Source organism: the organism of the source record quoted next, unplaced genomic scaffold, assembly GCF_019419815.1.
Source record: "Pyrus x bretschneideri cultivar Hongxiangsu unplaced genomic scaffold, Pyrus_bretschneideri_v1 Contig44, whole genome shotgun sequence".
Lineage (NCBI taxonomy): Eukaryota > Viridiplantae > Streptophyta > Magnoliopsida > Rosales > Rosaceae > Pyrus > Pyrus x bretschneideri.
The window spans coordinates 4,248,453-4,275,004 of record NW_025999768.1 but is presented as its reverse complement, the minus strand read 5'-3'; the positions used below and the strand labels follow the sequence as shown (position 1 = coordinate 4,275,004).

Genomic DNA, 26,552 nt, shown 5'->3' with positions numbered 1-26,552 from the left:
TTAAACCTACGTGTTTCGACGAGATGGTCAACGAAGTCAACTCAAGGGTAAAAAAGTAATTTCATAAGTCCGGCAATATGAAAATACCCTAAATTTAGGACGGGGTTTCACAACATCGACTCGAACCTCTACCACTTCATCTGCAAAGTGGTTGGATTTTGTTTTGTGTGAATCGAACTCAATCTATATGTGGATTGTATATAGACAAGCCTTGAATAATGTACCTGCCAATGGGTTTTTTTCTTTTTTTTTTTCTTTGGTCTTAGATGTCATTTTACAAATGATAAAATTAGTATTAAAATGTAGATGGGAAAATAAGATAGTGAAGTAAGTTTATCATCACTTATAATATATTCTCTAGAAACGCAATTCACAAGAAAGAAAGAAGCAGGTAGGCTAAAAGGGAATTAATCATCTGCTAATTAATTAACAATATTATAGCATTCGGAACCTCCAGCTGCTTTTACTTTAACAGCTTCCAAAACCTAATTCCTCAATTATTCTCCTCTTTATCGTCACTCTCTGCGCATATAAATACGATTACAGCCTTACATCCATCCTTACAGCGTAGCCTAACCTTGCTTTTATAAATTTTATATTTTTAATGACTAGTCTCCCTGGCTTTGAATTGGACATTGTTCCTAATAATAATTCAACGGACTAATTAGTACCAATCCCATTTTTAATGCGACGCGCTTAATTCATGGGACGACACGGCACTACTCAGTCAACAGACAGATATAGCCGCCACAAGACAAACCGCGTACAGAGGTAGTAGGCTGCCTCTGCTGACCGTCACACATTCCATTCCGCTGTGATCTCCAGCAGGCTGCACGTAATCCAATCCATTCCAATCCGTCATGGCAGAAGGAGGAACAACCTTGGAGTACACTCCGACTTGGGTGGTGGCTTTGGTGTCTAGTGTCATAGTCATCCTATCACTTTTCCTCGAGAGAACCCTTCACTACACCGGCAAGGCAAGCCAATCCAATCCTATCCATCAGTAGCAATGATGTCACTTTTTAATAAGAGAAGAGACTACAACTAATCAAGTTAACCCTCCTTGATTGTTTGCTTGCTTCAGTATCTCAAGAAACACAACCAGAAACCTCTCTTTCAGGCCTTGCAGAAGATCAAAGAAGGTCGGTCAAATTCCATTTCATTCATTCATGAATCGATACCATTGAATTATTTATATGATGAATCCAATTGGTGGTGCGCCATGCATGCAGAGTTGATGCTTTTGGGGTTTATATCACTGCTGCTGACGGTGTTCCAAGGACGTATAGCCAAAATCTGTATAACCGAAAAACAGGCCGGTCAATGGCTGCCTTGCAAGAAAGAGACCACCAGTACTAGTACTAGTGCCCATTTCCAGACCGTGTTCTTTCCCTGGAGCAGTGCTGCCCGTCGTTTTCTTGCTGAAGACTCTGCTTCCACCACGTCCGGCTCCTGTTCAGAGGTACCTAGCTACCTCTACTTTCACATGTTGGAGTTGTTCCACCTGATGATTTGACATGACAATCAAAACTCAACCAATCTAACCAACTCCATAATATATGTATGTATATCTAATTAATCTAACTAATTCTTTTCCAGGGGAAGGTCCCTCTGTTATCCACCACGGCATTGCATCATCTTCACATCTTCATTTTTGTGCTGGCTGTGGTGCATGTGACTTTCTGTGTTCTAACCATTCTTTTTGGAGGAGCAAAGGTAATATTAATTAACTAACTGTCATCTTTAATTGATTTCTTATTCTTAATTGTCTTCTTCCTGTTCTCCATCTAATTCACTAATCATTCTACGGATATACCGTCAATTATATTACCATCGATGGAGCAGATACGTGAATGGAAACATTGGGAGGATTCTATCACCAAAAAGGAGTACAACCCACAAGAAGGTAACACTAATACATACTGTTGGTACTGTTGGTTAACTAACAAGTAACAGTTAATGTAATGTTTACACCACTGATCTGTTGAATTATAAGTCTCTAGCTGATTGAGTATTAGAAATAAGATGAGTTTAATGTGTGTATTCACTTGAGCATATTTGTCAAGTGTAAAATTACAAGTTGTAAGGCCATGAGAGCCATGTGGTGTGTGATCCATGTATTTAGTTAGATGAGTGACTAAGATTAAAAGTAGAGTTTTGTGTGGTCCTAAAGCTAAGGCCATCAGTTAATGTAAAGGAGTGTTAGTGCTCACTTTTTCATAGTAGTACAAATTATTCCTCTGCAATACTTTTGCAAGAGAGAACAAGAGAGAAAGTTTTTCGTTTCAGCTTCTTCCATCTCTGTTGTTTTCATTTTCTGTTAAGTTCTTCCTCTTCGTGTAAAACCCAGGAGAAATCGAGTTTCACTAACATGGCCTCAGAGCCTAGTTCGATCGTTTGAGATCTGGGCGTAAACTGTGAAGCATTTTGAGTTACACTTAAGCTCGTTCCGGCTCAAGCGAAGTTGCCGTGTTCGTCTTGTCTAAGCTAAGAGATGGCTGGGTCTGGAAGTTTTGAGGTGAGAACTCCGATCTTCTCCGGTGAGAACTACGAGTTCTGGAGGATTAAGATGATGACGATTTTCAAATCTCATGGGTTATGGAGATTGGTTGAAAAAGGGGTTACGATCTCAGAGTCAAAGAAGAAGAAGGCTGAAGGAAGCTCAGAGGGAGAAAAAGACGATGAGAAAATGGTTGCAGCATATATGCAAGATGCAAAGGCTCTAGGTATTATACAGAATGCGGTTTCTGATCAGATTTTTCCTAGGATTGCCAACGCCGACTCAGCTAAGGTGGCATGGGATCTACTGTATGGAGAATATCATGGTGGTGATGAGGTTAGATCCGTGAAACTTCAGAATCTTAGAAGAGAATTTGAGTATGCTAGAATGCGAGATGATGAATCTCTGTCTAGTTATCTTACAAGATTGAATGATTTAATTAATCAGATGAGAACATTTGGTGAATCCCTTTCTAATGAGAGACTTGTGCAGAAGGTTCTGATTAGTCTAAGTAAACCTTATGATTCCATCTGTTTAGTTATAGAAAACACAAAGTGTCTAGAGTCTGTTGAGTTGCAAGAAGTTGTTGCGATTTTGAAGAGTCAAGAACAACGATTTGACTTGCATAATGTTGATACCACTGAGAAAGCTTTTGCATCATTCTCAGTAAGTCCAAAGGGGCAAAATAGAAGTGGAGTTCAACCTGGCTCATCAAAATTCCAGAAGAATTGGAATGCTAAGGGAAAGAAATGGGATTCGAAACCTCGTTTCCAACAGAAACCTTTCACTAGTCCTGCACCAAATACATATCAGTCACAGTCAATGAGTCAAGAGATTGTCAAACCACTGTGTAGAGTGTGTTCTAAGTATCATTTTGGTGAATGTCGATATAAGGGGAAACCTAAGTGTTATAATTGTGATAAGTTTGGTCATTGGGCTAGAGAATGCACTGTAGGGAAGATTGTGCAAAAGGCAAATTCTGCAAATCAGGTGGAAGTGTCAGGAAATCTGTTTTATGCTAATAGTGCAATTTCAGAAACAAATATCAATGGAAATTGGTATGTTGACAGTGGTTGTAGTAACCACATGACAGGGAATGCTGATCTCCTTGTTGACATAAATACAAATGTTGCTGGAAAGGTGCAAATGCCTACTGGTGTGTTAGTGAATGTGGCTGGAATGGGTTCTTTGCAGATTGACACTAATAGAGGTAAAAGGTATATCAGGGAAGTCATGCATCTGCCAGGTTTAAAGGAGAACTTATTGAGCGTTGGGCAAATGGATGAGCATGGATATTATCTAGTGTTTGGAGGAGGTTTGTGCAGCATATATGATGGACCTTCACTTGAAAATCTTATCATCAAGGTTAAGAAGAAGGAAAATCGATGCTATCCTCTTTCTCTGGTGAAAGATAATCAGTTGGTTTTGAAGGCTAGTTTGGAGCATTCTACTCAGTTTTGGCACAGAAGATTAGGCCACTTGAATTTCAGAGGGCTTCAGCAACTCAGTGAGAAGAATATGGTGCATGGTCTTCCATATCTAGAAGCAACCAAGGATGTATGTCAAGGATGTCAATTTGGAAAACAGCACAGAGAATGGTTTCCAAAGGATCAAGCCTGGAGAGCAAGCTGTCCTCTAGAACTTATACATGTTGATCTCTGTGGTCCTATGCAGAATGCATCATTGGCTGGAAACAAATTTTTCATGCTACTCATTGATGACTGTACAAGGATGATCTGGGTGTATTTTCTCAGATACAAATCTGATGCATTCAATTACTTCAAAAAATTCAAGTCAATAGTGGAGCTGTAGAGTGGTTTCAAAATTAAAAGTCTAAGGAGTGACAGGGGTGGAGAATTTTTATCTTCTGAGTTCACTAAATTCTGTGAAATTGAGGGCATTCAAAGGCAACTCACCATGGCTTATACTCCTCAACAGAATGGAGTAGTGGAGAGAAAAAATCGAACTGTGGTTGAAATGGCAAAGACTATGCTTCATGATAGAGGTATGCCATATGTTCTTTGGGCTGAAGCTGTACACACAGCTGTATATATTCTAAATAGGTGTCCTACAAAGGCACTAGGAAATACAACCCCTTTTGAAGCCTATAGTGGCAGAAAACCAGGTCTTGCACATCTCAAGATTTTTGGTTCCCTGTGCTATGTTCATATACCTACTGAGACAAGACAGAAGCTAGATGCTAAGAGTGTTAAAGGTGTATTTGTGGGTTATGCTACATGTGAGAAGGGATACAGAATATTTGACCCATGTACCAATAAGTTAATCTTGTCAAGAGATGTGGTTTTTGATGAATCTATGACCTGGAATTGGAAAGAAAATTCACAAAATTCTGCTGCTGCAACCTACATTCAGGATCAACCTGAAAATGTAGTTGGTGTGAATTCATATGAGATGAGTGCGATTGAAGAATGTTCTCTCAGTCCTAGTTCTTCTTCTCATGCACAAGAACAAGAAAGTTGCACTCCTGAGTCTGCACAGATTCCAGAAACTTATGATCACTCACCTCTAAAATGGAGAAATTTGAATGATGTTCTTGCTCAATGCAACTCATGCATTCTGGAACCAGAAAGTTATGTAGATGCAGCTCAAGATAAATCATGGTTAAAGGCAATGGAAGATGAATTAGCTATGATTGAGAAGAATGGCACCGAGAAACTTGTGGATAGACCAACTGAAAAGCCTGTTATTGGAGTTAAATGGGTTTATAAGACCAAGTTGAATCTTGATGGATCAGTTTTAAAAAACAAAGCTAGATTAGTTGCAAAGGGCTATGCTCAAAAGCCAGGTCTAGACTACAATGAAACGTATGCTCCAGTGGCAAGATTGGATACTATCAGGACCCTTGTAGCTTTGGCAGCACATAAGAGCTGGAAATTATATCAACTTGATGTAAAATCAGCTTTTTTGAATGGGGTATTGGAAGAAGAGGTTTATGTGGATCAGCCTGAAGGATATGTAGTCAAGGGAAAGGAAGATAAAGTCTATCGATTGCATAAAGCCTTGTACGGATTAAAGCAGGCTCCAAGGGCTTGGTATGGAGAAATCGATACTTACTTCTCACAATGTGGTTTCGAGAAAAGTTTGAGTGAACCAACACTGTACATCAAAGCAAGGGGGCAAGACATTCTGATTGTCTCTATTTACGTGGATGACATAGTTTATACTGGAAGTGATAGACTGATGCTTGATGAATTCAAAGAAGATATGAAGAGAAAATATGAAATGACAGATTTGGGTCTTCTCCATCATTTTCTTGGAATGGGGGTAATTCAGACCAATTCTAGCATTTTCATTCATCAGAAAAAATATGCCAGTTCTTTACTAAGCAAGTTTGGTCTGAATGAGTGCAAATCTGTGATCACACCACTTGTGGCAACTGAGAAATTAACTAAAGATGATGGAAGTGGAGCAGTAAGTGAAGAGCTGTACAGAAGCATTGTGGGAAGTCTTCTATATCTCACAGCTACTAGGCCTGACATCATGTATGCATCCAGTTTGCTTGCCAGATTTATGCACTGTCCCACCAGCAAACATTTTGGAACTGCCAAACGTGTGCTCAGATACATCAAAGGGACTCTAGACTATGGTTTGGAGTATACAAAAGGCAAGGAGACAATGTTGATTGGCTACTGCGACAGTGACTGGAGTGGATCACCAGATGATAGCAAAAGCACATCTGGATATGCATTTTCATTTGGAAGTGGAGTTTTTTCTTGGGCTTCAGTTAAGCAAAGTTGCGTGGCATTATCCACTGCAGAAGCAGAGTACATAAGTGCATCAAATGCCACTGCACAAGCAATCTGGCTTAGATTTGTTCTAGAGGATTTTGGGGAACTTCAAACTGAAGCAACTCCTTTGCACTGTGACAACACTTCAGCAATTGCAATCACCAAGAATTCTGTCTTTCATCAGAAGACCAAACATATAGACAGAAGGTATCACTTCATTAAAGATGCACTGCAAGAAGGAATCATTGATTTGATCTACTGTCCCACAGAAGAACAGATGGCAGATATTTTCACAAAACCTCTGGCTAAAGATCGGTTTAATTATCTCAGGAGCATGCTTGGAGTGAAATCAGCTCAAGACTTAAAGGGGAGTGTTGAATTATAAGTCTCTAGCTGATTGAGTATTAGAAATAAGATGAGTTTAATGTGTGTATTCACTTGAGCATATTTGTCAAGTGTAAAATTACAAGTTGTAAGGCCATGAGAGCCATGTGGTGTGTGATCCATGTATTTAGTTAGATGAGTGACTAAGATTAAAAGTAGAGTTTTGTGTGGTCCTAAAGCTAAGGCCATCAGTTAATGTAAAGGAGTGTTAGTGCTCACTTTTTCATAGTAGTACAAATTATTCCTCTGCAATACTTTTGCAAGAGAGAACAAGAGAGAAAGTTTTTCGTTTCAGCTTCTTCCATCTCTGTTGTTTTCATTTTCTGTTAAGTTCTTCCTCTTCGTGTAAAACCCAGGAGAAATCGAGTTTCACTAACATGATCAGGATTCAGATGGATAATTGTTCCTCACTAATGAAATATTATGTGTGCAGTTTTGACAATGAAGTTCACCCACGTCCACGATCATGATTTTATTAGGGGCCGCTTTCGTGGTATTGGAAAGAATTCAGCTATTCTTGGCTGGTTGGTGAGTCATCATATCAATATGGACAATCCTTTTTCCTTTCTTTTTTGAGAGTAAATTAAATGCGCATCCAGGGTATTGACAATCCTTTTTCCCTTAATTAGCTAAGCTTCATCAACTTACTCTCTCTACGTCTGTGTCTACATCTGCATCTGCCTGCTAGTGCTAGTGCTACATCATAATATCAAATTCTGAGTTAAAGGGATCCCTTCTTTTTCAGCATGCATTTTTCAAGCAATTTTATGGCTCTGTGACCAAAACAGATTATATGACAATGCGACTAGGCTTCATCAGTGTAAGTTGATTTCGTTTATTATTTTCTTTTCTCTTTGTGGTGCTCGATATTGCACATTTTGAATGTTTCCACACAAATTACACTTGCTGTTTCAAAATTCAGAGTAATTCTTTCTTCTGTAGACCCATTGCAAGGCAAATCCAAATTTTAATTTCCACAAGTACATGATTCGTGCCCTTGAAGCAGATTTTAAAAGAGTCGTTGGGATAAGGTTAGTTACACTTACAACCGATAACATCATAGATTCACAAGTATCATGCTCATAGTTCCATTAGCTGCATCTTCTTGCTAGCTGTTTAATTAGCTCACTTCCTTACTCGTAGACTTGGAGGATCATGAGATTTTATATTGGAATATATCGTCTTTGGAATGTTCCCTCTGCTGTCACAAGGCATTCTTACTTTGAGGATGCTATTAACTTTTTGTTTTTATTTGCAATGACAGTTGGTATCTTTGGATCTTTGTGGTCATCTTCTTGTTGCTGAATGTGTCGGGTAAGCTGTTACAATTTTGGGATTGTATTAGTTTTATTGGCAAGAATTTGAACCTGCTGCATCGCATGAAGATCATTATCGACACCTCACACATACTTGTGATGTTTAATTGTACGCAGGTTGGCATGCCTATTTCTGGATAGCATTCATTCCATTCATCGTAAGTTTGACAAATTTATACCTCAAAAATTAATGCACTAGTTCTCGTTTTGTCTCCCCAAATCTACAGGCTAAGCAGGTAACTTAATCTAAGGTTGTTTCATCTGTTGTGATTATTTCTTAATTTTATTGATTGTCTATGAATTGGTGTGCAGCTTTTACTTGCGGTTGGGACTAAGTTGGAGCATGTAATAAGTCAACTGGCCCATGAGGTTGCTGAGAAACACATTGCAATCGAAGGTGACTTGGTTGTTCAGCCTTCAGATGATCATTTTTGGTTTCACCGGCCCAGACTCGTTCTCTTACTCGTTCATATCATCCTGTTCCAAAATTCGTTTGAACTCGCATTTTTCTTCTGGATATTGGTAACATTTTTCTTCAAAAACATCAAATTGAAGGTCAAAATGCTAGTGCTAGTAGATTACTTTCTCATATTTCACATTTGGTGCTTCAATCTCTTGCAGGTTCAGTATAAATTTCATTCCTGCATGATGGGGGAACTTGGTTATGTTATCCCAAGGCTTGTAATTGGGTATAAAACCATGTTCATTAATTATAAATGTTTGATATATTCGTATTCCAACACATGTTCATAAACCCGCTAACATGTTTTCTTTCTGCTCTCTCGTCCGAATGCCAATGTCTCAAGAGTATTCGTTCAGTTCGTCTGCAGTTACAGTACCTTGCCACTGTACGCAATTGTCACACAGGTGAATTGCATTGCGGGAAAACACACACACACACATAGAAGAGTTATTGCTGCAATTGCTTTCCTTCCTTTGTTGCTCTATCCATCTAATGTCTACTGCTTGTAATGAAATCAAGATGGGAAGTTCGTTCAAGAAGGCTATATTTGAAGAACATATACAAGAGGGGCTTGTTGGGTGGGCTCGGTCGGCCAAAAAGAATAAGGCGTTGAGAAACGCAGCTAATGCAAATGGTTCTGGTTCTGGTTCTGGTGCTGGTGCCGGTTCTACTCAAGTAGGTGTAGGTGTAGGTGTAGGTCTCAAAGAGAAAGAGAATGAGGCTTCAGTGACACTTGAATTGGCTCAAAAACTAAAAGTTGGAAACAAGGAGGGATCTTCTCTCCAACGTCATGACACTACTTCTACAGGTGCGGCTGCGGCTGCGGCTGTGACTGCCGTAGAAATTGAGCCCCAACAGCCACTCATACAGCAAAGTAAACTTCAATAAACCTGCCGGAGAAATCAAGCATTGCGATTGGATCATATGCTGCGGCATACACTGCATTATGCTATCAAAGTGGATGTTGGTGATACAATTCTCCCTGCGAGTGTTTTTAACTCTTATCAGTTTAAAATGCTTGTAACACTTTAAGTAGGCATGAGGCTCTTTTAAACAAGTGATTTGTTATATCAAGCGCGCCACTGTTGGCAAATACCAACTTCAATGTTGAATTGTAATGTTATTTGAATGTAAACTGCACCATAAGTAAACTGAATTTCTAATAAAAACGATTGTGCCATGAATGGGGTTATGATCCATGTTAGGTTTTTTTCTTTTTTTTTTTATGCCTTATTTTAGAAAGGACTTCAAATATTTTCTTTATGTCTGCCAAATGATAACTACAAACTGGCTAACACTCTTGGCTTAACTTAGTTTGCAATTCTCACATAGATTAGACATGGTCAGGTAAACTTTCTTGCTAGTCGGGCTAATTTGCATGCTTCTGAGTGCTTTAAAAAAACTTTTCTTAAAGAAAATTGATACTACAGGCAATGTAGCAAAAGCTGTAAACATGAATACAAGTACAAAGAAACTAGATTACAAAAGAAATTTAAGAAAAAAAGGTAGGCTTGCAAAGCGTTAAAGTTTTTTTGTGTTATTATTTGAGTGTCATTTTTTTCCTTCTTTTATGCTGCTTTATATAAAACAAACATTCTTCTTGTTTAAGCTTTTTACTCTCAGAATAATTCTTTCTGCTTTCAGTTGTTGATGTGACTACTGACAAAATATAAAAATTTACAATACTCGAGCTTTCATCCTCTCAAAACTATCAAAATGCCATCATAAAGTAGCTTTTTATATGTAAAACCGATTGGGTTAAACGTACAGTGTGAAAGAAGGTTTGTCACCCACAATGCCACATATAAAGCACTTTTAAAATTTTTGGACTTAAGCACTGTTCATCTCTGTCAAAATAAATAAAGAAAATTAATGAAAATAGTTTGAAAACTTTGAGTTTTAACGATAAGGACAAAATTAAGATAAAATGACTAGTACCAGGATTGACTTTTTAGTGTAAAAATATAGTTTTTCGTTAAAGTAAACAGTACTGAAAATTTTTCATTAAAATTTCTAAATAAATACGCATCCGTCCTTTTAGGTGAAAATAAAGGACTTGGCCCTTGACAGTCCCAGTATTTATTTAACAGTAAAAGCTTAAATTGTTATCCATAACTTACCTAGTTTTGACTTGTCATCTAGTTTTTCTTGTAAATTTAACTTTCAATCATGCCCCAACTTTCATACATTCAAATATATACATAGTTTATGCACGATCTTGCTATATAAATACTGGCAAGAACTTCATAACCAATTTCAAAGCCGATGTTCAATATTGATTAATGAACATAAACAATCTTCTCATTCAAACGAGTGCAGGCAGCCTCCATTGGCAAGAAATTTCATAACCAGTTTCAAAGCCGAGGTTCAATATTGATTAATGAACATAAACAATCTTCTCCTTCATACGAATGCAGGCAGCCTCCACGGCGTGCAAATCTAATTGATTTGGCACACGGATTGTACGGACATCTTGGATTTTGTGCTGGGACTTCATATATTCTTCCAGCTGCTGAATTGGTTCTGGATTTTGGAATTGTTAAGAGGATCTATCGCCCTTATCTTTGTAGGTATTTCTGGAGGAAAGACTCTTCCGGCCTCCACGCACTGCTGTTATGGTACCTCGTGCCTGCTTGTTTAAGCACTTTGTCAGCTCACCATCATAGTCATTTTCGGTGTCATTATCTCCCCCCTGCGGAAGCAAAACCCATACCATTGGAGTGTAGCGTACAAAAACGAGCAGAAGGGTCTCAAACAATAGATAAAGTCCCTTGTTATATGTCCTCATCCTGTAGACACCAAACCTAAGGACCTTACTCCCACGGTAACCTTAGTACAGACCACTCCACATATAACCCCAGGAACACAAGGGAAGACAACTGCTATTAGCCTATTACAACTGCAATAAGGTATGGATCCACAAGATCTTTACACATGAGATCGTAAACATAAGCTATCTAACATCTGCTACGCCATGATAGACAGCACACTCCAATGCCTAGATAAATCCTAACTTCAAGTCCATGTAGGAAGCACAATATAAAAACAATTTCAAGACCTACCTTGTCACTCACATCTTCACATTCAGGTTTAGTGCTTGGGCCTGGTTCACAGTTTCTTAGACCGTCATCCACTCCTTTCTCTTCATGATTTAAATTTGAAGTCTGATCCTGATATATTGCGAAAGTGTAAGTACGAACTTGCAAATGCAATGCATGATGCAAGAATGCATCTCCAAGTAGACAAGGACTGCATAAACAAAGAACCCTTTTTTTGGTCGAAGTGAATTTGTCAGAATGCCTCTCCAAGTAAGATAAAATTATACAAGACTGTAAAAGTCATTTTCATCACAAGCCGTTCGTTATTATTATACGAACACAAGAACTTTCCAATTTACTCTGCAAATATCAGTTATGATTTCACTAATCTTCATTTTGTACATAAATAATCACTTAAGACCTCAGATTGTTGCTCAGACACTTCCATTTCTTCATGACATGACAGCAAGTAAACAATGTACCTGATCTAGCAAACGCAATGAATCAACACCCCTCTATGTTCGTTTCATTTAACAAAGAGGTGTGTGTCATCTTCAGTTTCTTCATCACAAGAACTAGCATCCCTATCGAAACCTCCTTCAATGAACTGCATGTAACAACATGATATTGAGAACATTATAACATACAAAAAAAGCCAAAGTGAACAAATATTGGACTCACAGATGTCTTGCATATGATTGAAAAAGAATTTTTGGTTAAATGAAATTGATCACAAATAATTGGACGAGGCATACTGTAACCACAACATGCAATATACACTCGATAACCCAGGGAAGTGTTTTTTACAGAAGGGTGGAACATACTACATGCAAAAGTAAAGAAATTTAAATGGGTGTATCATGTAGGCTCCACAAGTATACATCAAGCATGTAGCATGAATCTACCATGCTTCACAACGATACGATACCTTCTCAATGTCTTGATCCTTCCTAGTAAACCCACTGGCAGCAAGTTCCTTGTCCAGAAAAAGGGGCATCCGCTTTCATCTGTGTCTACCTCTGTATCTGTTCCATCACATCATCTCAGCATTCTTGAAAAGTCATGTTGAACCTGAGAGAAAGAAAGAATTAACAAACTAGAGGGGACCTTCATTCCCAATCTTTTTTCTTCCCATAGCCTTAGGAGTCAGGGGTTACAGAGGATACATAGCCAACACCATGGACTAATGATCTTAAAAAGGAGATGAAATCGGAGGAGTTAACAAAGAAGCAGAATTGGTAGTTGAACATAGCCTATGTGTTATTGTTCAGTGTATTGCTTTTAAATTAACTGTATGTTATTGAGAAGATGGTACCAATTGCCAAATATCGTCTGGAAGCACTCCTCCTGTCAACCCACCATGTGCATTACATTTAGAAGAGTCGCGATGCAAGAGCAAGCTTGAGCAGTTTTTCTTGGGATAATGAGAACCATCTACAAAAGAAATGTCAAATTATTATAACCATTAAAATTTGTATTTTTTCAACTGAATTGTCAAATGTTATTTCCTTATTAATATAGAACTTTAAATGATTGTATTTATTAAAAAAACTGTTGAAACAAAACTTTTACTGGTTAAAATGTTAGTGAAATAAGGAATTCATCATTAAAATTAACTAAAAATAATTAAATGTGACATTTATATCAAATTTGACTCCTAATCACAAGGGCTTCAAATCCAGTTAGCAAATAACACTTCGGTTGGAATAAATTTTTTTTTTTATGTCAAATATGCACAATGACATTTCAACTAGGATTTGACATTTCTTTTGAAAATGTTCTAAGGAATCTAAATCACTGGTTGGTCGGTGCATCTATGGAGCGTTCATCTTATTACTATTTTTTACATAATTTTCAGTTTTTTTATCATTTTAATTTCGTTGTCTTTTCAATTTCTGAGTTACAAGTGCTCATTAAACTGGAATAGGATCTTCTCCGGATTCTCTTTGTGGGAATCCGGAAGATTAATTAATCGTGTCCGTTCATTATACATCGTGTGATCAATTTTCGTTAAATACTATGTATAATCAATTTAAAATTTAATTGCACGATGTACGATGAACGAACATGATTGATTAATCTCTAGATCCCTACAAAGAGAATCCGAAGAGGACCCTTGTCTCATTAAACCGGAAAGGGATCCTCTCCAGATCCCTTCCATCTAATCCTTCTCATCAAACAATTCGGACCCTTGAAATTTGATCCAACGGCTAAAAACACGGGCCCACTTTAAAAGTCATAATAACTTTAACTATTGGATCAAATTTCAAAAGTCCAAATTGTTTGATGAGGAGGATTAGATTCCGGAAAGAATCTCTTTCCCATTAAACCCACTTCTGGTACGACAGATTTGGACGTTTTTTTTATGAAAGAAATTATCAAAGTTTTCTCTCTCTATCATGCCTCTTTTGTGAAATTGACAGTTTTTGTTTTCTAGTTCAACAGTGTTATAGCCTTGTAGGGTAGTACTAGAAGAAACTCTTTCGGATTTTCAGCTCTCCTCACAAAAGGAGAGAGTGGACTCTATATTTCATTTCTCATTTGACCTTAATTCGTTTCTTTCAATATCGCCCTGCATCAGAAAATGTGTGGCACAAGGCTGAGCTTATATCGCTGGGGTATTTGGACAGGCTTGGCATTGCCCACTAACTGCCCTTTTGAATCTGGACTGTTGGAGCCCCTTTTTGAGGTTGAGGGGCTAAAAAAAGCCTTGCCCTTGCCCTAAGGCAACGGGTGGGTGGTTTATCAGTACCAGCCCACTAGAGGCTTTTTCCAAGGGGCAAAAAACTAAACAGATTAGAATCGAATTCACCCCACACATCATTAACTTGAAAGAAATAGTTCTCTGACAAGTTATCATTTTGTTTACATGCTTCCACACATACTTGCAACCTGAAAATACATTGAACCAACACAAGGGCATGTCCAAGATCTAGACATATAATTTTTCATTTGAAACGACATTTGAAACTTGAAGTACATTTAAATGACAATATATAACATATCAAGTCTATGATTAAAAATGAGTGATAACTCATATAATCCTCCACAGTATAAGGATTACCATCGCCATGAGTATGGAAACTTAAGCAGCTCAGTGTACTTGGAACAAAGCACAATTATCACTACAAGCACCACATGCAGCTTTGCTATTCATTCTTCTGCAGCACTAGCAGCACTTAGGTCCACACTGAGGTCAAGAACCTACTCAAACATTCCAGGAAATTTGGTTAAACCTTAAATGAAAGACATGGTTCTATGAAACAGTAAAAAGAAACAAAGGCAAGTTAGTTAATCAAGGAAATGTCCATCGACTTTAAGGATGACATGAAATAAAAAACAACAGAACCAAACTAATTGGGCAATTCATAAAATTGTATTTCTTACCTTCCCTGTTATCAAGGTGTACATGTTGAGTACATCCAAGACGGTGGACTCAAAGTGTGTTGTGGCATCATAACTCTGTTAAACATAAGAAGCCTTTTGTCAAGTGTGCATAAATCATATTGAAGAGTGCCCAGTACAGTTCAAGGCTTGAATAAGACTTACGGTTGATATAAAGCAATTGTCCAAAGTGGGTTCATTAACAGGCTCATATCTGTCATAAGTCTCAAAAAAAATCTCGTCAACAGGCCCTAAAAGGTCAATCCCTGGCTTTAGCTCAGTCTCGGGATGATCAGTCTCTGCATCTGTTGATACAAATGCAATAAATTTTCCCTTTGGAGCAACATTGTGAGAGTAGGAGCAACAAAAAAGATACCTGTTCAGTCAATAAAGCACCAAAGAATTGGCCTCCAGTAATAAGAAGATACAACAAAAAAGAAACACGGATAACTCGGGATGAATAAATATCCACCAACAAGCTATCGGTTCAAAGTATACACGAGTTCCCCAGAGGCCTGCTCTAAATACCACTGTTTTCTCCTTTTGGTAGTAGTTTGGGATCGAAATGATAGTAGGATAATATTAATATGCATCAAGCAAGTGTTACCACGAAACCCTTCCAACAGTTATAGAATAATATAACTGACTATACCCTCCACCCAATATAACATTGCAATTGCATATCCAATTACACAACAGAAAGGTAAAAATTGTGGTTTAGACATTGTATGCATATAAACTATACCATTCATTTCTTCCTATTAAAGAAAACCCATTTCCTTGCCATAGCATAAAACAACCTAGTCATGAGATTGTTTTTTCTAAAGCAACAGTTACAAAGGACCTTCTCAAATATGCACACGACATTCATTGCAAAATAAATATTGGTCCCAAACAAAAGATAAGAGAACTCACATATCTGATCTGCGACCCAACTGCTTCTGTGGCAGGATAACCTGCACTGAGTGAGATTCATTGGTGTTTGGAATTGGGTGGCTCATGATGGCAATAGCTCTTGCAACCTTACCAACCTTCCTAACCTGTCAAAATGCAATAAATTTTCAGTAAGTGTTTGGGAAAAAACATTTTTCTTCACCCTTCAAGCAAGATACAGAAGAACAGAGAAGATATTGTGTCCCTTGCAGACCTATAAATAAAAACAACCACATGCATACTTGTAAGGCACAAGATGAACAGAAAACTAATATTAACATCCCACCACCTTTAAATACTTTACTCAGAAAGGTTTACCTTGTTAGGCAAGTAAGAAGGATCACAGACAACTTTTTTGCACTTAGCAGTTTCCCCTTCAGATGTGACACCGATAATTTTCCCTTCCTCATTGAACTCTACCTGGCATCATGCATCAAACTCAGTGTCTAGACAGGAATTAAACACAAACTAATGCAAAATGAAAGAGTGTTAAAACCAAGAAAAATGTGTAAAGATTACCTTGCACTCAGGCTTATTCAACATATAAGTCCCACCATAAACTGCACTAAGTCGGGCAAATGCCTAAATGAAGCACCCCAAACAAAATTGAATATCTTTACCAACTTTGAGATGAAATACAATACTGTAATTAAATAGAGAGAAAGATACCTGGGGAAGCTCTCCTAATCCATACAGAGGATATATGTATGGTGATCCTCCTTGAAAACGTGCAAATGACTCCGCATAAAGCTATGACACAACCACGTGTTAAACTCAATTACAAAAATGAACATTAATACAATGAGAATTTAAAAACAAGACATAAAAATAATCATCCATGAACCCCGACCAGTATTTACCTTCATTCTCTTCACGGTATCTAGAGCAGGCTCATTCAGGTAGCGATCATCCCTATGAAGTGCCAAAGCATGCCCAATGAAGTCAACAGTGTTGTCATCGAGACCATATTTTCTGTCAAAACATTAACCACACAAAAATATAAACAAATGTTCTTGGATTGTTACTTTATCAAAACAAGACCATCTTTCTTTTCTACAAGGAACCCTATAAATAGAAAACAGAGACAAAGCATTGGTACCAATGAGACTGTAAAGACCGCAAGTTATGATTCTTAGAATGATTATAGAGTTCATTTACAAAAAGGATATTGCCCTAGCACTTACGCGATCAAATCTCTAGTTGTCACTCTTGTTAAGTCCATTCCCTCATATGTTTTAGGATCAGTTTCACTATAATCTTGAACATACAAGATGAACTTGCGTGCACGGCGCTTTTCAAACAGACCCATGAGTGGAGATTTAAGGGCCTCCATGTCAGTTGCTGGAACCTTGTGAACCTGTTGCAACAATTGAGATCCCACCCATAAGTTTTAAGATGAAATTTATACAGAACAATATGTGAGGGTCTTTGTGAGTGTAGTTACTAAATGCAGTTTTCCAAAGAGTTAGCGGAACTACCTTTCCTTTATTATAGACAAAACTACCATCCACAGCTTTGAAGTACAAATACTTGGTGACATCTGTGTGAATGAGGACACGCACTAGAGTGCCATTGGCCATCATAAACTAGACAAAGAAAAATACAACAAATTAGGAAAACATGAAAACAAATATATAAAAGAAAAACAAACAAAATAATAATGAGCCAAAAACAATGCAAAAATCAATGAAACACACAAACATACCTTAGGGACCATGTCCACGTTATAATCCCTACTAGATCCCAAGTGTGCTGGGGGCTTGTCATCTCCCCTGAACCTCTTCCATAGCTGCAAGTTAATGATAATTTAAAGATCAAAATTAATAATAGAGTATAAAGTTTGAGTGACCGAGCGAGTGGGCACGAGAAGGGGGGGAGGAGAGAGAGAGAGAGAGACAGTGCAACATAAGTACAGATGTGATACTTCATCAGACGCTTTCAAGTAGATGGCAGAAGGGGACCTGGACAAGATTAAGTGATGCACACTCTCCACCATAATAATCGTTCCGATCTATGTGCAGAACCTGGTTCACAGAATACAAGTATCAACAATAAAAGTACCAAGTGTTTTGATCAACATTCTGTCATATTCAACGGAAAATAAAGAAATGATAAATGTACAAAGCATTGGTTTTAAATGATAACAATCATGTCATACACTTGATAATAATGTAGTCGCTGAGGAATCAGATGAAATTCCAAATTCCAAGTTTCAAACGCAGCCGCTAAACCTATTACTAATCAAATGAATATTCATCATTCCAAGTAAGATTTTTTTTTTTATTTTTTTTTTTTTTTAACTTTCCTTTTTGTTATGGTCTAATAAGATTGATAGTAGGTTGAAGGTTAAAGAGCGTGAGCGTTGGATTCATGTGTTGAGATGAAAATCAGTTGATGCATTTAGATGACATAATATCAAATAAACATCCAATGAAAATAGAAAAGAAGGCGAAGGTGGTTTGAAACATTAAAGCTACATCCCTCCGGTTCCAACTGCAAATAGATCCCGTCGGCCCAATTGGCAAATCAATCACCCATACAAATCAAACGAAATGAAATCACAGAGGAAACGTACAGAAAAAAGAGTCCATTGGTGATGAGATTTGATGTTGAAATTGAAAAGGTCAGGAGAGAAGAAAGAAAAGAAATAGTAGAAAGAGTAGGGGGGAGTGGAGAGTGGTGGAATAAGAGACCTTGAGGCCGTCAACGGAGAGAAGACCGCTGAGGATGCATTCTTTCAGACCTGTTCCCAACACTATGACGTCATACTCTTCGTCCATTTCCTCCTCGCTCAGTCGCTCCTCCTATCCTATCCTATGATCTCAACGCAACGGATGTGGGTCAGTTGTGGGTCAGTTGGGAGGGGGGAGGGATAGTTTCAATTAATTTTTTTTTTTCTTCCTTCCTCCCTCTTCTTTTTCTTCTTCTTCTTCTTCTTGCAGACCGTGGGTCGCTGTGTATTTCAATTTTTTTTTTTTTTTTAGGTGAGAAAATTCAAGTTTTGGGTGGGATGGGATGGGTTTTTGGATGGGAGGGGAGGTGAAAAGAGTGGAGGAGAGGGAGGTGGCTGGGATGTTTGGGAGGGAGAAGAGGGGTTGCGGGGGTGGGGTCGGTTTCTGCCTTTTCAAGTTTTTTTTTTTTTTTTTTTTTTAATTCATGTTTTTTTAAAAATTAAAATTAAAAAACTATTTGTTTTGTCACGTGGAAAACATTTGGCAGCCACGTCAGCATTTAACGGATCAATGGATAGAAAATGTAACGGATGTATTATTTTGAAATAAAATAGTACTTAAGGTATGAAAGTGAAATGTTTTGAAGATGTTCTAAGAAATTGAAATAGACCCCAAACTTGAGGTATGAATATGTAATTTACCCAACTAATATATTACCCACTGTTCTAAAAATTCCAGCTGGGCCTAGGTGCTAGACGTCTGATCACCGTCTCGATTAATACCTAAACGTTTGAAAAATAAGAAAAGGCGACTGGACTTGCTGAGGCATCCGCCTAGACCGCCTAGGCACTTGCCTAGCCCGTCCAGACCTACTTAAGTCGCGACTCACTTAGACAGAAAATATATAATTTTTCTTTTTGCATTTTTATTTTTCTAATATATTGTAAAAGACTTGTTCCTCACTTAGATGAACATACTTCTATCATTGTTCTCCATGTTTTCATTATGTTCCAATATGAAATAATATGTATGTCATTCTATTTTGTAATTTATGATGAAATTATGTATATTTTAAGTATAAGCACACTTATTTACACAAAATATAATAGATTTACTTAAATCTGTCTAGTCCGCCTAGGTACTAGCCTAGATCCCGTCTAACCGCCTAGACGCTAGGCCCTAACCCGTCGTCTGACTACCACCTAGTGTCTTTTAGAACATAATTATTACCCCTGCTACTTTTCTTTTCTTTATTTATTTTATTTATTTTTCTTTTTTGTCTGATTGATATACTCTACAACGTACAAGATGGATGCTTGTGTAGTAAAAGCTTAAAGACTTTTTTATTCTCGATATGTTGGATGAGTTATCATTAATACCCAAAACTTGACTTTTTTCTATAAAAAATTTTTATATAGCAAAAATGTTACTTGAATAGTCTCAAATACCCTCAAAACATAAGTTTAATTACATTATTTTTGTGGGTTGATGCTCGAACTTGGTGATCTGTAAATTTGTGCTCTAAATAGAGATCTATAAACTGGTGAACCACCATGAATAGTTCTTAATTTGAGGAGAATGAAATTAAAATATTAGGAATTTACGATCTATCCTCTAGAAGTTGTAGGAATAGGGTTTAGAAAAGGGGAATGCGGTGATTCTAAAGATGATTTTAATCGCTTTGAAGAGATGGTTAACGGATACTTATGGATACCCTATAATACCATTATAATTACAAACATCATCACTCATCGTCTCAACTAACACATCTACACTTAAATGGACTTCCATTTAACACTTTTTAAATTGAAACGTGAGAGATCAAAACGATGAATTAAAGAAACTTTGGGGAACATTTCTCATGAAAACTGAAAAAAAAAAAAAAAAAAAATCCTTGTGATAATTTTGTAGACAAATAAATTAAAAAGAAAAGGAAGAAAAGAGAGGAAAATGAATAAACATGACGGGTTTGCTCTGTGATGAGTCTTTCTCTCCCACACCACAATTAATCAGAGGTTTGCTATATCTATATTTCATGTATTTTTCTAGTTTTGCTCCACTCTTTATTTTGGTTGTTACTATTTATGCACTCATTTTCCATTTTATTACTCCATTTCCTTTATTTTCTCATTTCCCTAACGAATTCTTTTCAGTTTTTATAAATTTGTTAAATTGTTGATGAAAAGATTGTGGGTGGTGCTGTAGGGTTGGTTCTCTTCTCGATCCTTGATTCTATTGCTGGAATCCCTTTTATATACGCTGAAAGGAAGGAAGGAGGGGGTTCCATAATTCCAGTCTAGGGTTTTCCAGTGTTATGTATTTGCGACTGAGGTCTTATCTGACATTTGATATTTGACTGGTATGTATGGTTGCTAGATTTGAACTTGTCTCTCTGGTTTGCTTGTTTTGGATTGCCTTTTTCCACCAACATGCTGTAGGAATTTGAGAATTGAGGGCTGTTTCTAATTTCGCTGCCTGTTGCCTGTTGAAGACGGGGACTTTGCTTTTCGATTCGTTTGCATAACTCCGAGCGGAGCAGTCATCCAAGGCGGAGGAGAAACAAAAAAAAGATAAAGGCAATTTTGTAACCCGTTCGTCATTAATCCTTTGGTTTTGTTGGAACAGGAATCCCACTGGCGAGCAATCGGTTTCTTCCGCGATTTGTAGTTACTACTTTAAGCTGTTTGATGGTGCTGTTTGGGCGATATATGTGATTATCTTATCTGGTTGGAGATTTTTTCCCCCCTTTAATCTTATTTTTTGAATTACGGAAATTAGGGGAGAAGGCGGGGATAGCATAGTCTATATAAAAGGCGAGGATGGAAAAGGGGATGGCACCTCTTGAGGGTAATGATGGTTGGATTGTGGTGAATGAGACTAATTCCGAAGACCCCATATATATCGACATGGAAACTGAGTATGTGATTGATAGTCCGAAGAATGGCATTCAAGGTTTTGCATCAGACAAAGGAGAGGGAAGTAATGTGGTATCCTCTAGAGAAGGACCTCTTGTCAGGAAGGAGTCGAGAATGCCCACTAGTTGTAGTTGCAGTGCCAAGAAACTCAAATCTCAGGTGGATGCGGCAGACTCCAACCCAGAGAGGAAGGATAAAGTTGGGCAAGAGAAGAAGCTCAGTAGACAAGATAGGATTGAATTGGGCCGCATGTTTCAGGGTGCAGTGAGTTCCCATGATTGGGAAGTTGCTGAGAGTTTGATCCTGGTGGCTGATCCACAAACCCTGAATGATGCTTTGTGCATGACTTTGGATTCAATATGGTTCTTGAGCACTCACGAAGAGCTTTATGGGATAACGGGATTAATTAAGAAGATCATTGTCAATGGTGCATATGACTTCACGAGAGCTGCCTTGCGCACTTCATTTCTTGCTTCGTGTGTTTCTGCTTGTCAGAGCCGAACAATGAGTCTTGCTGATACAGTCACAGTAATGGCCCAAAGGTATGGTCAAGCTGTGTATTTCCTGATAACTTAACAATTTTATAGCGATAAATTGTTTGGGTGTGTGTAAATGGGTCCATAAAGACTACTGAAGTCTTTTCCAGAATGGAAAATGAAGACTTTTAAATTAAAGAGGCGGACTAGGCAAAATAGGATGCATTATCCATCTTACAAAGTAGAATAAGATTAAACTAGTTCCTTAATGAATGTGTAAGATAGAATAAAATTAATCTAGTTCCTTAATGAAGTCAGCAAGCTCAGCTTGATTTTATGTAGTCTTTCCATGTCAGCTCATAAGCTACCAGGAAATCTTTTCATGAACATACATGTAGAAAACCTGGGTGTTACACGAATTAGAATTAGTCCTTTGGCAACACCTTGGGTAAAATAGAAAGCTTGGTGGGTTAGGAAGTGCCCCACTTGCTACAAGAAAGCTTAAGATGCATCAAATTTCATGAAATCCTTGGATGTCCCCTCTTTTTATTTATTTTATTTGAGCTACGAGAGTGTAGCGTGGTATTGTTTACTGTGTCTTCTAAGCACCTTGCCCATCTATTTTCTTTTAATCCTGGAATTGATGTGCCATTTGCTTTATTGGTTACCCTTCTTTTTTTATAGGTTGCATGAGCGCCTCCACGAATGCAATGGAGATGAGGTCTTGAAGGCAGAAGCTGCTGCTAAGGTTCAAAAGTTTACTGAATGGGCTCTGAAATGTATAGGCTTTCATTCTCGTTCCCAAGGTAATAAGGATAGAGTTAACAACAGCTCATTGGTTGAGATCCAACTCCAGTTATCAGCATTTAAGGCGTTCATAGATCTTGCTGGTAACCAGCTTTCTGGGAAGGACTTCACTGAGGCCTTTGATGCTGCTTGCTTCCCCCTAACTCTCTTCTCTAGTTCATTCGATTCTGGCTGGGCATCTGGGATATCGGCAACTGCAATTCAAGGTTTGCTGGGTATGTTGGTGGAGGGAGGTGCAGACAATGTCAATCAGTGTTTCCTTGAAGCCTCTCGTTTTGGGAGTACTGAGCTTGTGCGCATCTTATTGCAGGTGACTTCAATACGTTTGTACGTCATGTTAATGTTTAGTTGCATTCCTAGCCTTTGGATATCATTTTTCTGTATTTGGTTTATGATCAATGTTCAATACTTAGTTATTTTACTAAACCCCTAAATAAGAATTAGGAAGAACAATAGTTATTGTTAGCTATATGACTATAACCTGTCATTCTTTTGAATTGTCATTGCAAAGATCTTTTTGTATATTGATATTCAAGTTTCAAGCACATGTTTGTTAGTAGTGCAAGTTGTTTTCCACTCACATGCTTAATAAATGCATTTTTGTCCGTTTGACATTTCCTAAAATTTGAATACCTTCCTTTTTTTATGTTTAAAGTAAATTTACGTCGTTTCTTATTTTTTACTAATATTTATGTAAATCTGGAATATCAATATTTTTGTTGACATTGACATTTTTCGTTTTATGCTTCTAGTATGCATTCTTGGTTATATGATTTGGTTATGTATGTAAACGAGGACAATTTTGAGAAGATGATCGTGAGATCCAAGATTTTCTTTCATGATAGATGGTTTGTGTGGCATCTTTGTTCTCATTTTCTTTTGGCATATGGGTTTTGTTTTGTGTTGGTAGATTGCCCAAAGGAACAGTTTGGATGTTGATGTTGACCTGGCTTTGGGTTTTGCTTCTCACTACTGCAAGATTGGTACTATGGAATGTCTTGTGGAAGAAGGCAATGCGATAGCTTTTTTGGGCCCTCTGATGAGAGCTGCTGAGAGGGGCTGTATGCAGGTTGTTGAGTGGTTTGTGAAAAGGGGTTGCCGAGACATGGAGCTCTGCCTTGCTCTCACAGCTGCAACTTCCAGCAGCCAAGTTGATATTGCTGCCTATCTCCTCCCTCATGTTCCTCATCATGTCCTTGCTGCACTAAGCATTGAAATTCTGAAGGCTGCTGGTGAACGAAGTGGTGGTTCTCTTGATGGTGTTGCATTTCTTCTTCATTCCAACTTCATGGGTGATCCTGCAGCTACTTATGCTGTTGCCAACAGTATTGCTCTGTCTGATGATGAGGGTATAGCTCCTGAGTTAAGGGCTTTTCTTCGGGGGCACTGGTCAGAGGAAGCTTTCTTGGATGGAATTAAACAAGGACAAGAACATTACATGAACATTGTGAGGATTTTAAAATGGGGTGAATCTCCTATCTGCTTAAGAGATCTTCCAACCCCTCTAGGGATAGCAATCGGTTACCTGCCACTGTATAGGGAGTGTGTGAGGGCGGGTGGCTGTTTGTTGTCACAAAGGCTGAGAGGACAGCTTGTTGAAGCAGTTAGAAGGCTTGGCGGTGGAGTCTTAGAAGGGGCGAGCCAGTGCAAAGAGCTATTGGCTCTTCTGGAGCATCATCTCCCTCCATTTTTTACTTGATCTGCCTAGCTCAGTGCAGCAAGGTGTTGCTCGTATATGTTCTGGGACTTAGCTTCCATTTGTCCTCGGCTATCTGATAAATTTGTAATGGATGATAACAACAGTTTAGAGATGGGGTCAGGTGACAAAGCCAAGGTTTGTCAATTTTCTATCCATCATATGTTGTTGCCTTGTAATTTAGTTCATGTACATGGCGCATATATGTTTCTAAATGTGCATGTTGTTGAGTTGATCTATCATTTAAGACAGAGAAACTATTGTCAAAATCTGATGCGCCTGTCGTATAATAGATTTGGCTATCTGATATGAGTTCTAGACACTTCCATTCCAGTTGTATTTTTAATTCGTTTGCCATGTATCGTATGGGGGGTGGGGGTTAACTTTTGTTTCTTTTTTTGTATGCTGCCCTTAATGTGTTTGAATGTAGAAAAGTAATTTGTCAAAGACGGCTCCGAGTTCAAATGGAATGGAATGCCGCTGCACCTTGACGACCGGCCTGGATGAAGTGGTACTTATGGCATCAGCAGCCGCAGCCCCTTTTTTTCTTTGCCACCTTTCTTTCGTGTGCATGTAGGAGCCAGCCAGCGGGCCACCGACCAAAACATGGAATTGAATAGAATTGGGAGTCTTATATTTCGTTTGCCTTTATTATTTAATGAAATTAATTCCAACCCAACTGAAAAGTAACCATGTGATATTCCACATGGGGTATTTTATTTGACCGCGAGTCGGCAGTGGAATTATTCCTGAAACAAATAAGGACCTTTGTTGTATTCTACACTTGATTTATTGGCATATTTTCGAGACGGAAGGAATTGGAGAACTTGAAACGCGGTTCTCTGGCGTGAAAGATTTTGACAAGAATAATACAGCATACAAAATCATAATTACTTTTGGTCGGGATGGTTATTTTTCAGAGCAACTAGACGGACAAGTCCTAGCCTCCTAGGGTTTGGATGTAAGATGTGATTCCATGAAATGAAATGCGCAATGTATCCGATAGGGCTGGGCATTTAATAAAACAAAATAAACCGATTGAACCGCCGAACCCGCACCGGCGACTTAGTTTAGTTTGGGCTCTTTTTTTTGTTTTTAGTTTTCTGTTGTTAACCCGAACCGGACCGGCATAATTGGTTTGACAATCGGTTTCAAAATTCTTAAGGTGCAGTTAACCAAACTGATTTGCATATATTTAATTATTTTTTTATTTATAATTAGTTTAAGAGTCCCATTGGAGAAGAGCAGGGGCACCATTTGGAGAAGGCAACAGCTGTTTCGGCTTTGGTGCTCTCCTTGAGTTGCTTCATTTATGCTTTTCTTTGAGCATTCACTCATATTAGTGCTACTTTATATAACTTTTAGGAGAGAAACTTGGTTTGCACACAGACCGAATACCGATCTAAACCAACCATCCACTGTCGATTAATTGACCTGATCAGTTTTAGACACAGGTTTGGTTGGTTTTGGTTTACAATTTTGGCCCAACCGAGTATGTCTGTTTGGTTTCATTTTTAGTCCAAAATCAACCCAAACCAACCCATGCCCACCCCTAATAACCGACATTCATAGACAATCTTCCGTACGTAATGCATGACGCTTAGAGTTGTCTTTGTTCTTCTCTTCCGTTGAGTGTCTGGTTAAAGAAGAGGACAAAGAAATAAAAACAGAAGAAGAGTTGTTTCTTGTATTGAACATTTTAGTAGTACAAAAATTGTATGATAGACAACGCAACGCAAGCATTCATTCATTTTACTTTGCTAGACGTATGTATAAGTCAAATCCCTCACATTAGACGGCATGAAAGCCAAGATCATAAGCACGGCTAGAATGCCAATGGGAAGCAACAGCAGCATCAAAGGCGGGGGAGGTAGTGGCGGAAGTATCAAAGGAAGGATCAGCAGAGTCGCTGTGAGGCATACAAGCAAAAGCAACGACTCCAAGCTAAAGTAGCTGGCCGGCAGCAGTCTTCTGCCAGTCCCTCTACCGTGAGATAAGGTTCGCCGGTATTCTGTTGCCTTTCCTTGTCTCTGAATCTGATGATAATACTCCACTTTCTGTCCATGATCCGTTGGGGAGGGCTCTAGCGTATGGGCACCAGAAACTTTTCTAGTTTTAATATCCATAACGCAACTTGTTGAAGAGCGATCCGGCAAATGAATAAAACCCTGTGACAGTACTAGTCTTAGCCGATCTACTTCAGGAACATCAAAATTCAT

The 26,552-nt window shown here is 38.2% G+C and overlaps 4 protein-coding genes across 8 annotated transcripts; 2 read left to right on the top strand and 2 right to left on the bottom strand.

The window, feature by feature from the left end:
• Window positions 1-779: 779 nt before the first annotated feature.
• LOC103956058 (MLO-like protein 1) lies at window positions 780-9,596 on the top strand. Its single transcript, XM_048567405.1, has 14 exons — window positions 780-977; window positions 1,085-1,142; window positions 1,233-1,462; window positions 1,600-1,716; window positions 1,846-1,906; window positions 7,067-7,161; window positions 7,379-7,453; window positions 7,576-7,664; window positions 7,898-7,947; window positions 8,067-8,107; window positions 8,262-8,471; window positions 8,571-8,638; window positions 8,756-8,816; window positions 8,932-9,596. Exons 1-14 carry the CDS (start codon window positions 861-863, stop codon window positions 9,298-9,300), a joined length of 1,641 nt encoding a protein of 546 aa, XP_048423362.1. The 5' UTR covers window positions 780-860; the 3' UTR covers window positions 9,301-9,596.
• Window positions 9,597-14,246: 4,650 nt separating this feature from the next.
• LOC125469710 (guanosine nucleotide diphosphate dissociation inhibitor 2-like) lies at window positions 14,247-18,780 on the bottom strand. Of its 2 annotated transcripts, none has more exons than XM_048567432.1 (13): window positions 18,461-18,780; window positions 17,692-17,791; window positions 17,473-17,556; window positions 17,246-17,353; window positions 16,952-17,124; window positions 16,628-16,739; window positions 16,437-16,517; window positions 16,287-16,349; window positions 16,086-16,187; window positions 15,750-15,874; window positions 15,000-15,210; window positions 14,838-14,912; window positions 14,247-14,654 (listed from the first exon to the last, which is right to left on the bottom strand). In XM_048567432.1, the coding sequence occupies exons 2-13, from the start codon at window positions 17,761-17,763 to the stop codon at window positions 14,604-14,606; spliced, it is 1,257 nt and encodes a 418-aa protein (XP_048423389.1). In that variant the 5' UTR covers window positions 17,764-17,791; window positions 18,461-18,780; the 3' UTR covers window positions 14,247-14,603. The 2 variants fall into 2 exon arrangements, with proteins under 2 accessions (XP_048423389.1, XP_048423388.1); XM_048567431.1 differs by having other exon boundaries at window positions 17,729-17,791; window positions 18,461-18,778.
• A 1,523-nt stretch (window positions 18,781-20,303) lies between these two features.
• On the top strand, window positions 20,304-25,147 carry LOC103956054 (ankyrin repeat protein SKIP35). Of its 4 annotated transcripts, none has more exons than XR_007251919.1 (5): window positions 20,304-20,454; window positions 20,645-21,896; window positions 22,515-22,947; window positions 23,548-24,471; window positions 24,764-25,147. XR_007251919.1 is itself a non-coding variant. In XM_018649618.2 (5 exons), exons 3-5 carry the CDS (start codon window positions 21,259-21,261, stop codon window positions 24,334-24,336), a joined length of 1,860 nt encoding a protein of 619 aa, XP_018505134.1. In that variant the 5' UTR covers window positions 20,304-20,454; window positions 20,645-20,798; window positions 21,065-21,258; the 3' UTR covers window positions 24,337-24,655. The 4 variants fall into 4 exon arrangements, 3 of the variants coding, with proteins under 3 accessions (XP_018505134.1, XP_048423387.1, XP_048423386.1); XM_018649618.2 differs by lacking the exon at window positions 24,764-25,147 and having other exon boundaries at window positions 20,645-20,798; window positions 21,065-21,896; window positions 23,548-24,655; XM_048567430.1 differs by lacking the exon at window positions 24,764-25,147 and having other exon boundaries at window positions 20,645-20,798; window positions 20,931-21,896; window positions 23,548-24,655.
• A 946-nt stretch (window positions 25,148-26,093) lies between these two features.
• On the bottom strand, window positions 26,094-26,552 carry LOC103956053 (protein AUXIN-REGULATED GENE INVOLVED IN ORGAN SIZE-like). Its single transcript, XM_018649595.1, has one exon. The coding sequence runs from the start codon at window positions 26,550-26,552 to the stop codon at window positions 26,094-26,096; it is 459 nt and encodes a 152-aa protein (XP_018505111.1).